The 20,368-nt window shown below is 39.5% G+C and overlaps 1 protein-coding gene across 4 annotated transcripts in view; it reads left to right on the top strand.

The window, feature by feature from the left end:
* The window catches only part of LOC139217526 (bis(5'-adenosyl)-triphosphatase-like), a 340,133-nt gene that overhangs the window by 96,351 nt on the left and 223,414 nt on the right, over positions 1-20,368 (top strand). For all 4 annotated transcript variants that reach the window (XM_070848880.1, XM_070848855.1, XM_070848863.1 and 1 more), the window contains one exon: positions 13,946-14,070. In XM_070848880.1, coding sequence (XP_070704981.1) covers positions 13,965-14,070 — 106 coding nt within the window. In that variant the 5' untranslated portion in view covers positions 13,946-13,964. The remainder of the gene's footprint in view (positions 1-13,945; positions 14,071-20,368) is intronic.

Raw genomic sequence — 20,368 nt, 5'->3', positions numbered from 1 at the left:
AAGAAAATTCTGGCACATCCAGTCATTGATTTGATCAATGCAGGTACACAGTGTTTGTATGGGACCATAGTCCCCTGTAAATTTGTGTCATCTGCATAGTTATGGTAACTTATTTTGTTTCTCTGCATAATCTGGGCTAGGGGAAGCATGTAGATATTAAGCAGAAGAGGTCCTAGAATGGAGCCTTGGGGAACCCCACATGTAATTTTTGTTCGCTCAGATGTGTAGTTACCTATAGACACAAAGTAGTCCCTGTCCTTTAAGTAGGATTCAAACCAGTTTAGAGCTGTGCCAGAGAGTCCTACCCAGTTTTCCAGTCGATCAAGTAATATACTGTGGTCGACTGTATCGAATGCAGCACTGAGATCTAGTAATACTAACACTGTAATCCTGCCATTGTCAGTGTTTATGCGTATGTCATTGAAGACCTTAACTAGCGCAGTCTCGGTGCTGTGGTTTGGTCGAAAACCTGACTGGAAGACATCAAAACAGCTGTTCATTGCTAAGAACTCGTAACCGTTGAAACACAGCTTTTTCAATGATTTTGCCTAAGAACGGCAGATTTGATATGGGCCTATAGTTGTTCATTACACCTTTGTCCAGATTATTCTTTTTTAATAATGGTTTGATGACTGCAGTTTTGAGGGCTTGTGGGAAAACACCTGAGAGAAGAGACATGTTTACAATCTGCATCAAATCTGAGGTCATGACATTTGAGACTTTTTTGAAGAAGCCTGTTGGCAGAATGTCAAGACAGCAGGATGAAGACTTCAGATGTTGTACAATGTCCTCCAAGTTTTTATGGTTAACTGGATTGAACAGTGCCATGGTATTTGAGTTGGTTTTCGATGGACACAGATATCTTGAACACGGTAACGAAGCAATGACTGCTTGTCTGATTTTTTCTATTTTGTTGTTAAAGAAAGAAGCAAATTCATTACAGGCCCTGTTGGACAGCATTTCAGGGGCAACTGACACAGGAGGGTTTGTTAGCCTGTCCACTGTGGCAAACAAGACACGTGTGTTGTTCATGTTTCTGGTGATGATGTCAGAGATGAAAGATTGCCTTGCATTCCTCAGTTCCATATTATTAGATCTTAAGCCTTTCTTTGTAGATCTCATAATGAACCTGGAGGTCAGTTCAAACCTGACCGAAAATCCTCAAATAGGTTATTGGAATTTAGAAAATTACACAGCTACACGGCTATTACTTTCTCGAGGATCTTGGAGAGAAAGGGAAGATTGGATATAGGTCTATAGTTGGCTAATACACCTGATTGATCATATCCAGTAAGGGTGTATTAATTAAGGGTAGGACTTCCTTAAGCAGCCTAGTAAGAATGGGGTCTCTAGCTCTCTGGCATTACAGAGGGCCTTCCTATGGGTTTTCAGACTGTCTTGGCAGATTAAGCATTATTCCCATTCTTTCAAGTTTTTTCAAATTTTTCAGTGATGGAGTGCTGCGTCAGATGACCTGGCCTCCACATTCACCTGACCTAAACCCAACTGAGATGGTTTGGCATTAGCTGGGCTGCAGAGTGAGGGAGAAGCAGCCAACAAGTGCTTAGCAGTGGGGCCTCTGGGAGCTCATTCAAGACTGTTGGAAAACCATTCCAGGTGACTACCTCATGAAGCTGATTGTAAGAATGCCAACAGTATCTGTTATCAAAGCAAAAGGTGACTACTTTGAAGAATCTAAATTATAAAACATGTTCTTGTTTGTTTAACATACATAATTCCATTTGTGTTCCTTTATAGTTTTGATCTTCAATATCAATCTACAATGTAGAAAATAATAAAAATAAAAGACCATATGCGAATTCAATGAGAAGGTCTGTCCAAACTTTTGACTGGAACTGTACATACATATATTTTTTAAATGGATATATTTTAATGGAACAAACAATATTGAAATGTGTCGCATCTAAAAAGGACTAAAAAAATCATTTTTTAGTGTGTGTGTTGTGAGTTGTGTGTGCTCACACCTCTGTATACAATATATTCTTGTGTTTATTACCAGAAGAGGTGAAGTTAAACTTGTGTGTTGAGGGAATCCATGCTGTGAAAAGCAATTTGAGATTAGAGCTGTGGGTGGCTGCCATTTACAGCAGCCACACATGTAATTGAGGGTGCCCTCAGGCTTACAGTGCGTCAAGTCAAAGCAGCCAAGCTGCACACACTCTCGCAGGATTCAGTCAAACTGTGGCTTGGGTATCTGAAAGCAGCCCTACATACAGCCACAGTGGGCTATCCCAATACATGAAAATCAAAGGATGACATACAGAGCGGAATTACATGATCTTATATCACATGATCCCATTCATATCATTATTGTTAATACTGACCATATTAATACGTAACATTAGGGCTGCCAGAATTCTAGCACTTCCCCAAGGCTCTGCAACAGTCTGCAAGTCTGTCGTGTAATTTACTGATATCTCGTAACAGGTGTGGGTAGTGGCTTACTCTAAAAACTGCCTTGTAGAGCACCGTTGACAATCACTTCCATGGGCTTGATTATCCATCATGGAACCATCATATTTTTTTTGGCATATTGCAGATTAACAAAAATGAGTGGAAAATCTGTGCTGTGTCTTCATTATTTAGAAATCTAATTCAACATGGAAGTGACATTCAGAGAGTAACTATTGTGTCAGGATTGTTACCTGAAGTTTACTGAGTTTCAAGACATGATTCTACCTCCATGCTTTGCTCATATAGTAATCTGGGGTTAAATTGGGCTAGAGGGGTTAGACTCTGAAGAGGATTTTTAAGAGTGGGTAGATTTAGACACGTGAAGTCTTGGTGTGTACAGTGGATGGAAAATATTTTCAGTTTTTGTAAACACAAGTACAGACATGAGGGGTGTCCTACGAGGCTTTGCCTGAGCTGGCTCGACAAACCATCAACTAGCAGTCTGAGGTTACAGGTATCTCACAGATGGTTATCAACTGCCTGTTCTTTTCAACTGTCCGCACTTACCCTGTTAACCCAGGCTTTATGTTTCAGGCTCTGTGTGTGTTCCCATAAAAGGGGCATTCAATGCATCATTTTCCTTTTCCTCCACACAGTCACAGAATGTTTTCTCAATAAAGACTGAAAATTGGAGCGACCAGTCAAGAGAAACGGGTTGTTAATATAGAGAAATATGAGGAATATAAAAACTGTTTTCCAAAAAAAAAAGGAATGCTGCCAGATGAAGTTATTATATTTATTTTACCACGCAGTAACTTTAATGTAGCAGCTGCACATTGTAGGCCCAGACCTCTTATTCAATACAGCATATTCAAACATACTCAAGTACATTTAGGTCTGACTCCCCATAATGGAGAGGTGGAATTTTGGCCAAACCAAAGTGAAATGAATTGTATTGACTGAATAGTATCTGTGATAAATACTAATAGACCAATACATTTTCTAATTTGTCTAGCTTCAATCAGCGGTGTAAAATGAACTTTGCTGCAAATCATTAACAGACATAAAAACATCCACAGTGGTCTGTAGTTGATATGCCTTCATCATGCTGGTAGTGTGTGGATGATCTGGCGTATATGGTCTGTGTAAAAATGACAGATTTTCTGCATCATCGACTGAATTCATGCGGGTTCCTATGACAATATGATGCACTACTGTAACTGCAAGGCTCCATTCGGTGATATTATGAACAAACGGCTCAACAAATTTGCATCATGATTTGCATATACACTATGAAGTAACCTCAGCTAAAAATCATCATCGCTTGTAGAGAATATTGTCAGCGAAAACAGGTGGTGCTTTTTACAGCTGATTTAAACTGAAACTCTGAACATGACCTAAGTTTCCAAGAAGAAGTTAACAATGTGATCTAGCCTGGTTAAAAGAGAGCCACCTTTGTGACAGTGGAAACTCGATGGCTTTTCAAACCTTGCTAACCCAGTAATCTTGCTACATACACCACTTTGATCCAAACCAGTCTCACAAAAATTCAAGAAATAGTTACGAAATTTTATCTATTAATTCATTTCCATGGACATGAACTTCCTATTTTTTTGTGTCCTTCAGTACGATTTTCAAAGTAATGTATTTCAATGGGATTATCTTTTTTTGCCTACAGTACGTCCTTCTTTCTCACAGTAGGACTTCTGTAGGACCTGGGAGCTCAGAGGCTGTACTGTTATTTCTCGTTTTATATTCATTTTTTAATTAATTACTTTTTTTAAACTACCATTTGGACCTAGTTTGTTGTGACAGCATGTATTTGATGAGAACCACCGTTATCCCTCCCTAAGATAAGCACCCAGATGATGGAGAAACTACAAGAACTAGCCTTCAGAGATTCTCTTTTAAAGGTGAAAGCACTACATCTCCATTTTTACACTTTCTTTCACACCATGACATGTGGAGTCAGTGGCTTTGAGCACGTAGCTCCAATCTGACCAAGTACCCAGTGTGATAATCAATAGCAATTTACTGGCCTGAGGTGTTAAATAGTGTGGGTTGGTGATTGAGTTGAACTGCAGGCTTGGCAGGGGTCAAGGCAAGGAACCAAAGGCACTGTATTGAACAGCTGCAGATGGTTAAGAAGGACCATAGAGATTGAATGAATAATATCAGAATATCCTATACTGTTGAAAGGAGTGCAGCTGATTATAGCAAAGTTTCCACAGATTTGATTGTAACATCTCTCCTGCCTTGAGGGGTAGTGAAAGTGCTGACCCCGGTATGGTGCAGAAGCAAAAAATCTACCCCCAGTGGACCATCATTGATGGCTGGGAAAAAAAATTGTACTTTGCAAATGTCATCTTTGGTGTGGCGAGCTGTTGCCAGGTCTTGTTTGATGTCAGTGAAAATGTCAGATGCTTAGAGGCAGGCATGTGCACTGAATCCACCAGGTAGAAAAGCTCAGCTGGAGGTGAGGGTGTGCACTGGCATTATCCCCTCATCAGACACTGGTCAGGTGGAGAGAGGTGGGGTGGTGGTGGTGGTTTAATGATTGATTCTGTGAGTGCGTGTTGCTTGTTGGTCAAACTGGTGGTCTTGCTAGTGGGATGCTCTGAATGACCTGGATAACCATTTGGATGTACCAACAGTGCTACGGTATAATGTATATGTGCTCTTGCACATTACAGTACTCAACAGTTTCCAGTCCTTACAGTCTTAAATATTATACTTAATGTTAATGAATATTTTATACTTTCATTATGACAAATAATGTATATGGAGCCAACCAGAACATAACCTTAACCACCTAATAAAACCTAGTGGAGAAGTGTGGCCCAAGCTAACATCATACCCTGGGAATGAGTACGGGCCTGAAAGAAATGACAAGACAAGAAGATTTGCTGAATTCTCCATAGTTGCAGAGAAAACAGCAGAGTAGTCTGACACTTCTATTGCTATTTTTGAAAGTCTATTTAAAAGAAAAGAAAACACAGATATCATCTGAAATTATTAAACACAAATAAAGACACATGTTAGAGGGCATCACACATAGCCAGCAACATTAAATCAATTTTTTAACAGTAATCGATCATATGCCGCCATGTACAAACTTTTTTTTTTCATGTATAAAAGCACTAGCTCAGAGGTTTATGCTTAAGCCTCTCATTTATTGAATAAATGTATGGAAATAAATGTGTCCACAGAAGCGAAGAATGCAGGCACGTTAAAACAGGATGGTTAAATTTGTTGATTTAATCAATCGACCACACAACAATCATGGACACACTACAGGAAATTGCATGTTCTATACGAAAATCTGTTTCAAAATAAGTTTGATACATAGTAATATAATTATTTATTATTGCCCTGGCAGTCTCTCACCACATTTCATTTCCAACAAACCTTGTAAGCTGCACTTCAGATCACTAAAACATTTAAATCCCCAGGAAACAAACATAATGGCACAACCCTTGTGTCTTCAGTGGGAGTTATGGCCTGTGCTGTGAGCGTTCTTCATAAAAGGGTTTTAGTCAGTTTTGCTTTAGTAACTGAAAAGGCTGTTGGCATTTACAAATTGAAGGTGATAAAATCTGCGTAAAGTAAACACTAATTGGGTCATCTCGTCGTGCAGTGAACTAATTGCAGCATTCTAGTTCTTAATTGTAGAATTGTCAGAGTGCATTTGGAATGCTAATGCAAGAGAGACAGCTGGTGAGAGAGAGAAGTGGATGAGTCTTCTGGGACCAAGTCCAAATTCACCCATGGCTCTATCACTCTTTCCTTTTCTCTCTGTCCCTCTCCCTCTTTGTTGACTGAGCAGTTCAGGTTGAAGAATGGAGAGAGTGAGAGATGAGAGGTAGGAGAGAGTGGGTGTGGTTCTGGATTATCTCCAGAATTATCTCCAAATCCTGGATTATTTTTGTCTCTCTCGTTCTGCCTGGGTCAAAACACACAACTCACCAACAGGGAGCCATGTAATCGCTGAGGCATCATTTAACCTCATTACAGTAATTACTGCACACATTTAAAGAAAAAAATAGGGGGATCCTCTCACAGTTATTATTAGGTGTAATTAAACTGATCATGGTAATGTGCCAAATGAACCTCCCACCCCCGCCCTGGGCCTCACCCACCTTACCTTTCTCAGGTGGACATGCATCAGCATATTTTTGGTCTGTCGAGACTCACAGCTAATTTGTTGGGCTAGATGGATTTAGCATTTTTAATCGATGCTGAGACTCAAAAAGCAAAAAAAGACCCCAAAAATATTGTTATTCTTTAATTATTTAATTCAAATATTAATATTACTTTAATTACATCAATCAGAAGAGCCACTCTCTCTGTGGTGCTTGAAAAGTTTTAAAAATACTCAACAATATAGATGCACTAATGAGCATTCAAATTCCCTTCCAGTCTAAAATATTTTAACTATAATATATTAAAACTTTTTTATTATAGATGGGTATAGATGGGTTTGTGAGTTATAGTAGCAGTTATAATGCTGACCCAGACTACATGATGTTACCTCTCACAGGACATTAAAATTGACCTCTGTGCGTCCTAAACTATCAGCACCATGGCTTAAAAGCCCCGCTCACAAAATCACATTTTGTTATGTTACAGCCTTATTCCAAAATGGATTCAATTATTTTTTTCCCCTCAAAATTCTACACACAATACCCCATAATGACAACTTGAAAAATGTTTTTTAGAAAATGTTGCATATTTATTAAAAATAAAATACTCATATCACATGTACATAAATATTTTCCAGATGCACTGTAAATAGTATAAGCATAAGCATACAGTTAAGAGCACAAAAGCCCCCTCATCCCTCATATTATGTATGAAAACTTTGTTGTTACCATTTAAATATCCCAAGTCGAGCGTCTGTTATATGTGTGAAATGTGTGTGCCACATTGTGCAAAACCTAATAGCAGATGACTGCAGTGCATACAGCTTTACTCATTAGGGACCAATGTCAGTACAGGATTTAATTTGATTTAAGTATACCTGTCGGATTTAGTTTTCCTTTGAAAAGTTACAGCCATATAGACCCAGAGTGAAACTCTACTGACCACCAAAGCATTGATCATTGAGCCTGACTAGCAATTAAATGTGCAGCCATACTCATCAAGTAACTGTGTGAGCCATCTTACATTAATATGGGCCTTTCTGCAGTTTCTATGCAACACTATCCACCGCCTTATTAAATCTATGGTTCAGATCACTGGCTATTAAATGGTAATGGTAAATGGTCTGTATTTGTATAGTGCATTTCTAGTCATTTTGACTACTCAAAGCGCTTCTACATTACATCCTCATTCACACATCATTCGCACAGGAGGAATCGAAGTTTCCTCCATGAAAATTCTTTCATGCACATTCACACACTGAAGTTTGACACTAGTGTCATATGCAAGTTGGGGATTCAATGTCTTTCCTGAGGACACTTTGACATGCAAACTTGGAAGAACTGGGGATTGAACTGCCAATTTGGTTGATGGACGACCCACTCTACCCTTGAGCTACAGCCATTCTGGGTTGTTTTCTACCCTATCTTTGCATCTTACTGATGATATCACTCAGAGACCTGACCACTACATCTCATGGATGTTTGAGTTTGACTGTGCAGAATGAAGCATGTGTGAAGTTTGACAAGTGTTCTGTAAATGTATTTTAATAACTGTATATAGTTTTTCTGTTAAAGCCCATGCATTGAGCGGTGTAAAGGTAATGCAAGAAATTATTTATCTTTGCCATGTTTAATAGTCAGACATGTTGAGGGGCTAAAGGTTCTTGCAAATTTGAGAAACTTTGCACATGCATTGAAAGTGGGGCCAAATGTTTTATGGGTCATTGGACATAGTTGTGGCCAAATGCCTCAAATCACCCCCACAAATTTTAACCTTGAACCCCTTCTTCTTTGACATAGATATACCAGATTTAGTAGGCACATGTGTCATGTCCTATTTCTTACTGCCATGACCTAAGCCCAACAGAAAGTCAGACATGTTGAATTCACTGACATTTTTATGCAAATGTACTATTTACACAGGTTATACTTTTACGCACTTCTCCTAGGACAAATCCTGTCGTAACTATGTTCAATCCATGTTTCACCACTAAACAGAAGGTGGTTTGTAACTGTACAGGGTAAAATCTGCCCCAAACCTCTCGTTAGATATGAGTCTTGGCCTGAGGACATCTTGATGCTAATATTCAGTTATACCCATAGAGCCTCCCAACAGAAACAGGAAATTACATGTTTAATACTAGTCTTCTTCCTAGCAGGTTAGCCTTAAGACCTTGATCCTTTATTATGAAGCTTGTGCATTCTCATTGACAGCCGTTGCACTGGTGGCATAGCAAATTTTGATTTGTCGTAACTCAACTCCACATGGTTGGCAGTGGCGACTGTTGCAAGTAGGTGGTGATTCACACTTTGATGTTTCCCCCCTTAAGTTAATCACATCCACCTCAAATTTGATCAGAAAGGTTTAAGACCTTGATGATGTCAAAAAATTAAGGTTTTAAGAAATCATCCAATACCATGGTGATGCATTTGGAGGCAATTTTTTCAGGGGCTAGATATGTCTCAACATATGTATGTGTCAGCCAAAAAAATCTGTAGCCCAACTGATTAGACCACTTTTCACATACATGCTTTCAGCCTTTAGTTTGAAAGCAGGATTTCCATGATAGTCTCTCTGGATGTAACTAACAAGGCTGCACATAGTTCATTAAACCGTTATGATCTCTACATTACAGGGTGTCACTTCACCTCAGCAGTACTGTATGAATAATCCCTGCTAACATCAAGATGTTACGATAGGTTGGCAAGGAGTGTTTAGCACTGTCACCTAACACAAACAAACTTCTCGGATTAAACCTGCTAGTTGGCTGGGCCTTTGTCTGTGGAGATTGCATGCTGGCGTGTCTGTTCGGATTTCCTCTGAGTACCAAGATTACTCCATAGACTGTATTAAAGAAGTGGACATAGCTTCTAGGTCTGAAAAGTGAAGCCTATGTGGAAGAGCCTGAAACCTGCATTCTTTCTAATGGTTGCAAAAAGAAGTCTATGAGAAAATGACCCAACTTCTTACTTCATTTATTACCTCCAAAGAACCAAGATGGTGACGGCCATGACACTAAGATGGTAATGCCCTTATAGCGGAACTCAAGGCTTCAAAATGGCAGGTCACAAACCAATGGGTGACGTCACAGTGGCTATGTCCACTGACTTTATACAGTCTATGGTTTCATCCCACCATCCAAAGATATGCAAGTTAGGTTAATTGGTGACTTTAAATTGCCTGTAGGTATGAATGTATGCAAGAACAGTTGTCAGTTTCTATATGTCAACCCTGTGATTGACTGCCAACACTGTCCAAGGTGTACCACACCTCTCCCCCTGTGTCAGCTGTGATCAGCTCCAGCCAGTAAAAGATAAAACTATTATGGCTAATGGATGGATGGAATATCATACTGTATATGCTGTCCAACACAGGGCTGAGCGTGTTTCGGTAGATTTAAGGGTCTGAAAATAATCCAAGAGCATATTGTACAAATTATTCTAGAAAAAGTGTCATATTCACATACAAAATGAAACATCAAGATTTGCATATTTGTAATGCTATAAATATGTCAACCCTCTTGAATTCAATTGATTTTGTTACTGGTTATTTACACCTGGGTTTTATTTTCAGGATTCTCACTTTCTCCTAAAACTACAGTAACAGAAAGTGTTTGTGGAGAGTTCAGCTCATCTGTATGGTATGTGATGGCAGTAATGGTTTCTCTCAGCAGGATGTCAACCGTGTAACAGTTGATTGAGGAGTTTGTCAGATGTGACACCATAATTCTATCTTGGACATGGTCTGATAAGAAAGATTCATCTCCCCACCACAGCAGTGTGACCATGAGAGAAACAGTAGCACAGAATAATGTCTTTTTTTTTTTTTTTTTACCTCTGCTGTGATTACTACGTGACATGAAAACCATGAGTTTTTTTTTTTTCCACTTGATTCAATATCTCAGACTTGCTTGTTATTGCATTTCTTCGATCACTGCTTTAGTTAACGAGATATATCATTTTTAACACCAAGGTCATAATTTTTGTAAGATGTAAAGTGAAATGTAAAAATGTAGAATCAGTATTTGCAAGGCTGTCAAATCTTGAGGGCTGTTCGAGAAATTGAAAATTACTCTTTGAAACTGAGGTGGAAGTTGATTTAACAATGTATTGCTGTGCCTGCTGAGTCTTTTACCTTTTAAATTAGCCACCCTTAGCCACTGCAGTTAATAAGGATCACTACATACAGAAATTTGACCAGATTATATTGTGACCACTGAAAATGACCACTGTCATTTTTTGCTTCTAAAAGTGTCCTTCATGGCTCAGTGGCTAACTGGCATTTTAGTTATTGCTCAGGAATTTTGGGCAATGCTCCTGTAACCGATCACTAAATGGCAGTCCCACCAGGATCTACAAGAGTTATTGGAGATACTTGCGACCACTGTTTGTTGTTCATTGGTGTTCCCAACCCTTTCATCTATTCTTTTATTCAAAGTTTACAAGACAACACAAAAAGTTTAGACTTGTGGTAAGGTGGTGAAAGACAGCTACACACATAAATGAGTTGTTGTCCTTTTTCTGGCTGCTCCCTTCCGGGGTCGCCACAGCGGATGATCCGCTTGTATTTTGGCGTTAGTTTTTTACACTGGATGCCCTTCCTGAAGCAACCCTCACCCATTTTTGGTAGCCGGGACTGGGAGGGAGTCGAACCCGGGTTCCCCAGGCTGATGGCATGCGCAATTATCCACTGCACTACCGGCCGGGCTACACACACATAAATGAGTAAAAAAGTAAAATAAAAAAAACTTTTCCATAAGGACAGAGAAGAAATCTGAGAAGAAAAGTTGGTCCCAAGGCTATTGGGCATCTATCAGCGAGCTCCTAGCAGATTTGCACCTGAACTAGAACAACTTAATTCTAACAGTCACTAACTCAACTCCAACAATTAACCAGCCACAAGGAGCATATACCCTTTGCTTTTGAACAGGAAACTCCTACAGACAAATCAAAAGTTAGGGCATAGACAATTAAGACATTAAAATAACATTTCAATGTGAAAAACAATTCCTAATCATCGTTGTAACTATTCCCACACAGACATATTAACCATAAGCCCTCTAGAGTGTGAAGCCTATTGGAAGCTCTCACTTCCTGTTTGGTGTTTGGGTGTCTGGATTCATGACAAGCAGGTAAAATGGATGACTGCTCATGGTACAATCATTTGTGTGTGACAGTCACACTGAACTTGGCATTTGAGCTGGGCAGTGGCTCACCAGTTCTCAGCCTCCTTCGCTCTGTTTAGTGTCTCAGGATATTGGAGTTGGAATAAAACTCTCCATACATTGTGAGGAGCTTCCTTGTCTTGACATTAGTGGCCTCTGTCTCCTCCTTGATGTTGATGGCTCAGACCTTGTTCTTCCCATTCAGCCGACTTTTCAGGACCTGCCTTATTCTGTCTAGGTTGTGGCTGACTTCCTTGCCATGGTTCCGTTTAGTCTCAATGACATTCTGATGTTGTTGCTGTAGATCCTGCTGATGTGGATCAGTGAGTTGATGTCTTACTCATGTTTGGCATACAATGTGTTGTCATCCATGTAGAGGAGGTTACTAAATGGTTGCTCTGCTTTGGAATCGGTATCTGTAGCCACTCTTTGAGATGATCTGGCTGAGTGGGTTCAGGCCTATGCAGAACAGCAGCGGGATAGTGCACCACCTTTGTATATGCTGAACTTAATGGTAACTTGTGTAATTGGCTTTGAGTTGGCCTCAAGGTTTGTTTTCCACTGCCCCATTGAGTTATTGATGAAGGATTTGAGACTAAAATGCAGACAGCAGAAACAAAATTAAAATACGAACCAGTGAAAAGGGCAAAAATATCTAAAAACAAGGTAGTAATTGCAAGGCAAGGAACCATAACAATGCTTTTCCCCACATGCTATTGTACCAAGAAACCTTAACTGGGGGCACATTTAACACAAAGGGGACACCGCACTATTGGTCTGAAATACTTTATATTATAAATATTATTGTAATATTTAAAACTTAGCAACCTGAATGAACAAACAAAACAAACAGCTTCACACTACAACTCACACAAAATACACATACAACATATCAGGGAATAAGCATGAACACCACACCAGCAGCGGAAGAGGAAGATCAGAGCTTCCCTGATGTATTTATTTCCTGTGCTGACACACCAGCTAATTGAACTGACACACTGGGACTGAAGTGGGTGTGTATATTTATGTAATTTGTCATTACATGTACATCAAATACTACTGCTTTGTCTGATTGGAGAGGTACCTCGTCCCCAGCACCAATCGGAGGGAAGCAATTAAGGAGGGAAACCTCCATTCTTGAGTCAGCTCGACAGTCAGCACTGCTGAATCTTTTGTGTACAGCTTGTCTCTGTCTTTCTGGTCATGTTACTTGCTACAGTTTTAAAGAAGCCGTGTGAAACTAGTATTTGTGTTTTCTGGTAATGAGGCACTAGTAAAAACACCTGGAACTGGGCCAGGATTAGTTATTGCTATTTATTTTTATCCTTTTGGTTTTATTCAGATAAAGTAAGCAAAGCTCTTATTTTGTATGAGTCCGCTTTTGGTTGTATCTATGTCTTTATTAGTTGATCCAACCACTCTTCCACCCCCTTAGACAGACTTTCTCACTCTTATAAACAATATTGCCCTTTAGCATCTCATACAAATGCTGAAAAGCCACTCAGTCAGCCGCTCAGTAGTGTTATAGTGTTAGGGACTGGTTTACACCATACTTTAACTCACACTCTGTGTTCTGTCAGTTCATTGCCTCTGCTGCATCTGTTGAATCTCCACTAAGCAAAACTAGCTGTTCAAACCAGTCTAGCTCAAAACCACTGCCTGGGCCATCAGTGAATGAGGAGTCTCCGGGGTAATTGAGTCACTGTCACTGCTTTTCATAATGGCCTGTAAAAAATTTGATTTGTTATGCACAAGTGAAACATGAGCCTTCACTGGCCAGTTCAGACTTTGCAGCAATATTTTTCATTTGTCATGTCACGGGAGCCAAGGTGTATGTCTCGGTCTGAATGCATTTTTTGAGTCTGTGAAGGTGGCATGTTAGATTAATCAGGGTCATGTCCTCAAAGGCTTTTGAAAAATATATCAAAGATGTTTTTTTTCTTGTACTTGTGTAAGTAATTATAGTACTCGCTATTTATAGTTGTTTTCTAATGTTTGGATAGTATTGTGACCATGTGTGTGTGGTTTATTTTTATTTTTATTCTCTTGATAGTTATATTAAACTGTTATGAATACCTCCAGCCAAATCTGATCCTAATCAAATGAAAACTGTGAGTACAGTTCTTCAGTGAGGGCTGCCAGCTGTTTGTGGATGTGTGCGATAAACAGAATCCTGTTCAGTGTAATGTTATTGACCACCTGCTGTCTCTGTGTCCTCTCCAGACCTGGGAATCAGTGGGACATGTCGACCCTTCGCTTTGGACAGCATATCATCAAGGCCTCGGCTGTGTTCCTGCAGACGGAGCTGTCCTTCGCTCTGGTCAACAGGAAGCCTGTGGTGCCTGGACGTATCTTTTCATTACTTCCAGGTTAGAGGTGGGCCTGCTGAGCTTAGTAGGGTTTGTTGGTTGAAAGATGTGTAGGCATTTTAACAACTGACAGACGCACTGACTCTGTACGAGTAGTCGCGTTGTTGCATTTGTATTCTATTAATTTGGTTAGATGTAGATGTATAGAGATATAGATAAGGGGTAAATGGAGGAATTTAAATTTCTTTTCAAATATTTTGTCATGAGTAGTTGCCTCCGTCTACACCAGAGTAGTAACAACACAGCATAACTGAAACTCTCCATAATCCCCATGCAACCTTTAGTCATGGTTGAAATATATCTCAGTTTGTAGTTTCTCAACCTCAGGGTCAAAGTGATATTCAGTCCGGTCTGATTGACTTATTGCACTTTAAGCCCAGGTTATTCACAGGAATGCTTGATAAATATCTGGGGTATAAAGAATAACAAACTAGGCAACAAACTAACTTTTAAAAAACTTAAAAACAATGATGTGATCAAACTACCCAGCATAAAGTAATGTTCTTGCAAATCACTAGATTTAACACTTTTATCTTCCTAACGATGAAAGGCCTTAATCATATACAAGAGCAGACTGAGCAGCATAAGTAGGGTTCGACTGCAACTTCCAATGGATAACGTTCTTCTTGTTTTAGCTGTCAAAACCTCTTCTATCCATATTTCACCTGACGAAATAGAAAATAAGCATGAAAATCAATTAATGTGATTTTGATCTGTGATTTAATCCTGTGAAATGAACAATTCACTTAAATGACTGAATGACTCAGCTTTATCTAACTTTTCAGTGAGCAGGAAGTATAGCAAGATGAAGCCCTCACACAGCTGTCAGAGAGACCTCGGGTTTTAGTTGGCATCATGAATCAGCCTGTCAGCAGTTATTTTCCAGTGATAACTGGCATCCTGTAGATTATCCTTAAGCCATGATGTACCAAATACCAAAGTACTGTGGACATCTCTGGGAAGATGATTAATTTGACCTGTCTTTATATTTCCAAATGAACAAAATTTTACAAAGTAGCTCATACGGAATGGATTTGTAGTCTTTCTTTTTATTTTTTTACAGACAGTGTATTTTTATTCTGGGGTCACAGAAAGGTTTCATGCTGTCCAACTGACAGAAAAGTTTGCTTGTTTTTCAGTTGGTATGTAGGACCACAAAATGAAGGAGTAAAAGAAGTAAAAATGTGAAGGTCTGAGAGGAACAGGTGTGAAGCGTGCAGCACTGCAGTACACATGCAAGCTGTTTTTTTAAGTGGTTGGAAATTTTATCTGACTCGTAAAGGATGTTTGGGAAAGGAGAAGATGATTCTAGATCCCACATCTCCTTTTGGTTTTGGTCAGTGGGGAATATGAACTACATGGCTTCATATAGTGCTACTCTCAAGTTTGTAGAATTTTTGTATTCTCGCTTTTCCCTTGTTGCAGTTTTTAAAGTAATGGTCTGTATTTGTATAGTGCCTCTCTAGTGTGTTTATTGTGTCACATCTGCACTGGTGTTTATGGGTTTAAAGTTTTTTTTAGGTTTTCCTTATCTGAATCAAGGGTTTAAGGACAGAAGGTGTGGTACATTGTACAAATTGTAAAGTCCACTGCAAATTGTGAATCTGAGCTACATATAATATATATAATTTCATTTTGAGTTGACTTGACTTTTGAACCTCCGACATCCTGGTCTGTTAGTGTGGTCAGGTGTGCTGTACTAGTACTGCATCTCGGTGGTGGTAAAACACTCTGCATAGTGTGTGGAAAAAGCATGTTTTCCCCACTAGTTGGCAGGACAAGAGGGAATGTGAGACTGGGTGCAGTTACTCTTTAAAACTGCAAAAGCAGTTTTAGCATTCATGGTCTGACCATTTGTAGTTTTTTCAGTGACGTTAATATGACAAGAAATTGGTGGAATTATGCCCTTTGAGCTGCTTTTAATGTCCAATGTATGGAGTTTTATTCACAGTAGTTTAGCAATGCTTGAATGCAATATGACAGTGATATTGCATTAATTGATTCAAAACAGTTCAGTGGTGAGTGTGACATTTTGTTGTACTGATGGATAAAATACAGGTGTAAAACAGGAAATTAAGTTTTTTTTTCTCTAACCTTGTTTCAAATTAAGGTCCATTCTCTCTGCAATAGAGGTAAATAAAGGCCGTGACCACTCTGAGAATGTTCAGCAACAATTCATGGAATCTCTAGCTAAAGTTTGCAGAGACTATAAACCTGTTGTTAAAAGAAATTAAAACTGTGCAAAAACAGCTGAGGGTTCAGAAGGCTAAAGTAACGTAACACAGCATCACACCTTAATTAACATCAGAGCATATGAGCTCTGCTGTCTCTGTCCATTCTCCATCATCAGTGTTATTAAATAAATAGAAAACATGCAGTTTTGTATAATGCAGCGTCCCTGACAGTGATCTGCAGTATAATTGGCCTCTGTTTCATAGTCAATATGCTGTCTGTCTCATTTGTCTCATTGGTCTCTCATTCACTGCTCAGTGGAGTACTTCCGAAAGCCTCATGTTGTTGCCTGGCAACAGATGCTAACTTTGCTAAAGTGAACCTGTCCTTGATATATAGGCTATATAAGCTGCTGCTACCATACATACACATAAAAAAGCAGTTTAAACATAAAGTGGAGAGACAAAGTACAATGGATTTGAAGGTTACCCAGGCCTGTTGCTTTGAAGGATTATTTGCTTTAAGTTTGTTTGGTTGATCATTATGTTTTCATGCTCGCAATGTAACATTCTTTAAATAGGGGCAGGGGTTGTGCAGAGGGAGGAGGATGTCATGAATTCTTCTGGACTCACTGTGCTAGGGGAAAAAAAGAAAACACTTTTTTTAAAACTTTCTGGTCATTGTTTTCAACCAACCTCAGGAAGAAAGGAAAAAAGAACCATTTGTGTTTTTTCTATCACTGATTTGTTCGAGAGAATTTATTTTCTTTCTGTCGTGATAATCGGTTTATGGCCTTGTGCTCAATGTCTGAAGTGCTGCTCTTGCCTTGCATAGCTCCTCCATACTGAGATTAACTCTAGACCAGGGAGACTTCTTTCTGTACCCTACTATACACCTCCATTCTAAGCCACATTATATAATCAAATTTCTCTTTAAACAGTGTGATTATCAGTCTTGATTTGTAAAGGCTTGAAACGCATGATAAAGTCACTGTATAGAGTGTTTCTGCGGATTTATGCAGACAGACCTGAGCTGTGGTTAAGCTCTGACTTTACTATGAATTGAAAAAAGGTGAAACAAATACACAGTAGGAAGTCAAATGTCACAGCATATACACTACTCACAAAAAGTTAGGGATATTCGGCTTTCTAAAATGCATTCTAAACTTTCCAGGTGAACTTAATGTAACCTTCTCTAAACTTTTGAATGCGCATGTCCAACTGTTCAGTGTTTCAGTACTTTTTGCACAAGTTGCTGTTCTCTAACAAGAAGCTTAACAGCAAAATTCACAACAGGTTTGATCCATGAATCGACCAATACATTTCCTGCTTCAGTTAGAATTGGTATTTAAACAGTCCTCCTCATCATGCTGTTCACATTCTGACATCATGAGACCAAGACGACACCTAACAATTGATCAACAGCACCTCGCCATTGCGAGGCTTCAAACAGGAAGTCCTCAGACAGAATTGGCCACTGAGCTTAGAGGGTCACAGAGTGTCATCAGCAGGTTGTAACAGTGATACAGAGACTGGAAGAGTCACAGAAAGGAGAGGAGTGGACGTCCTTTGGCCACATCCCAATTTATTGAGACGCTGAAAATTTTTTGTTGTGGTATACCTACCACTGTTGTTAGATTTTCTTTCAATAAATTGTTTAAGATGAATAAAATTATCATTGCATGCTTCTACTTAAATGCCCTACTTTCATGATATAATATCACTGTAGCATTCACTTTTTACATTTTCCATATATTTCACCTGAAAGTCGAATATCCCTAACTTTTTGTGAGTAGTGTATCTTCCCATGTTGACATTCATTCTAGCATGTTGCTACAGAGCTGCAGGACACAGCATGGTGTTCAAGGGACATGGTGGCAACAGTGAGATAGCATTCATGATCTGCTTGACAGAGCAGGGAAAGATTCTTTTGGAAATAGCAGGACTGGATCACAAATCGGAAAATCAGAGGCAATCCAGTGACAATTATGTGGAATAAGTATGGAATATAAAGAAAACAATCACAAACAGAAGTGAGACTTGGTTATTTTAAATATAGTGGGTGGGGTTTTGAAATTTCATCATGTGAGGGGAAAAAATCAGGAGCTGGTCAAACGCAGCTCCCTTGTATACCATTGTGTACCTGGCCTCTTCAGTTCCCGTGGCTAGCTTGTGTGTGCATGACAATCAATCAATCTATCTATATTTATTTAGTGCCAAGTCATAACAAACGTTAACGCCCTGATCCCAAACTGGAAGATGATTCCACAGGAAAGGAGCCTGACAGATGAAAGTTTTGTCTCCCACAGTACTTGGAACTACAAGTAAGTCTGCATTCTGGCAGCACAGTGTTGGGGTGGGGTAGTGGGGTAGTATAGTACTGTGACCTCTTTAAGATATGATGGTGCCTGTCGATTCCAGGCTTTGTAGGTAAAGGAGAAGGATTTTAAATTTCATTTTGGATTTTAACAGAAGCAAGTGCAAGGAAGTTGATATGCGAGAAATATAATTTCTTCTACTAATTTCTTGTCAGCACACATCCAGCAGCATTATGGACCAGCTGGAGAGGAAGGAATTGCATTAATCCAGCCTGGAAATAACAAATGCATGGAGACTAGCCTTTCTGCATTATTCTGAGACAGAATGTGCCTGATGTTTGCAAGCGGGAAAAGGTAGTCCTTGAAATTTGTTTAATGTTGGAGTTAAAGTGCACATCATGGTTCACCTAGCTGTGGTTCTCTGGCTTCATGAATCACTGCTGCGGATCTTCAGCCGCTGTCACTTTTTACCAATATTAGTCGTATATTAGTCATAATAAAACATCCCATTCATATCACATGAAGATTAGACAGCAAGAGGCCAGCAAAAGGCCAGTTTGAATAAATATGTTTTCACCTGTTTTTTAAAATCAGCAACTGAGACCACAGATCGGACTTCTAAAGGAAGGCTGTTCCACAATTTCAGAGCCACCACTTCAAACACATGATCACCTTTTATATTTAGTCGTGTGCGGAGAACTGACAGTAAACCCTGGTCAGGGGATCTCAGGGACCTACCGATGTATGGATGAAGCTGCTCAGAGATGTATGCAGGAGCTTGACCATGCAGGGCTCTATATGTAAAGACAAAAACCTTAAAATGAATCCTGAATTTGATGGGAAGCCAATGTAAGGAGGTTAGGATGGTTGTGATGTGAGTTAATCTGTTGGACCTGGTTAACAACCTTGCAGCTGCATTTCGGACCAAGGCAGTAGGCAGTCCAGAAATGACTTGCTGAGGCAGGTGAACAGGGAGTTACAATAGTCCAGCCTGGATGATATAAATGCGTGAATAATCATCTGAAGCTCAGATTGTGAAACAATGGGCCTAAGTTTAGCAATGTTTCTTAAATGAAAGAAGCATGCCCTGGTCAATGTGTCCTGATGTGTTGATCTAAAAACATAGCATGATTGAATATAACACCCAGATTTTTAAGCTTGGATTGAACAGCTGAAAAGAGGGGGCCAATACACTGGGCAACCTTGGAGGCTACACAATCTGGGGCGGTGATATCAGTCTTGTCTGCATTTAACAGTAAAAAGTTATTTGCCATCCAGTCCTTAATGGCAGACAGACAGTTTTTTAAGACAGCCAGTTTGTCAGTCTCATCAGGTTTAAAAGAGATATACAACTGGATGTCATCAGCGTAGCAGTGATAAGAAATACCCTTAAAACTTGAGATAATATCTCCTAAAGGAAGCATGTACAAGGCAAATAATATAGGGCCCTGGACAGAACCCCGAGGCACACCACAGGAAAGAGCAGGTGAAAAACTCCTGTCTGAGAGGTAGAAGGAGAGCCAGTCCAGGGCTCTCCCAGGGACACCCACCCACTGCTTGAGCCTTTCAATCAGGATGATGTGATCTACAGTATCAAATGCTTCACTTGAGGTCCAGCAGCACCAGAACAGAGCATTCATCCACATCAGATGGCATCATTATATCATCTCAGACTCTGAGAGGAGCTCTTTCAGTGGAACGCTTCTGACAGAAACCAGATTGAAATTAATCGAAAGTGTTGTTGATAGTTAAAAAGGCAGTGAGCTGTTAAGCAACAACTTTCGCTAA

This window comes from Pempheris klunzingeri, chromosome 2 (genome assembly GCF_042242105.1).
Source record: "Pempheris klunzingeri isolate RE-2024b chromosome 2, fPemKlu1.hap1, whole genome shotgun sequence".
In the NCBI taxonomy this organism is placed as follows: domain Eukaryota; kingdom Metazoa; phylum Chordata; class Actinopteri; order Acropomatiformes; family Pempheridae; genus Pempheris; species Pempheris klunzingeri.
This window is presented reverse-complemented; position numbering and strand designations above follow the sequence as displayed.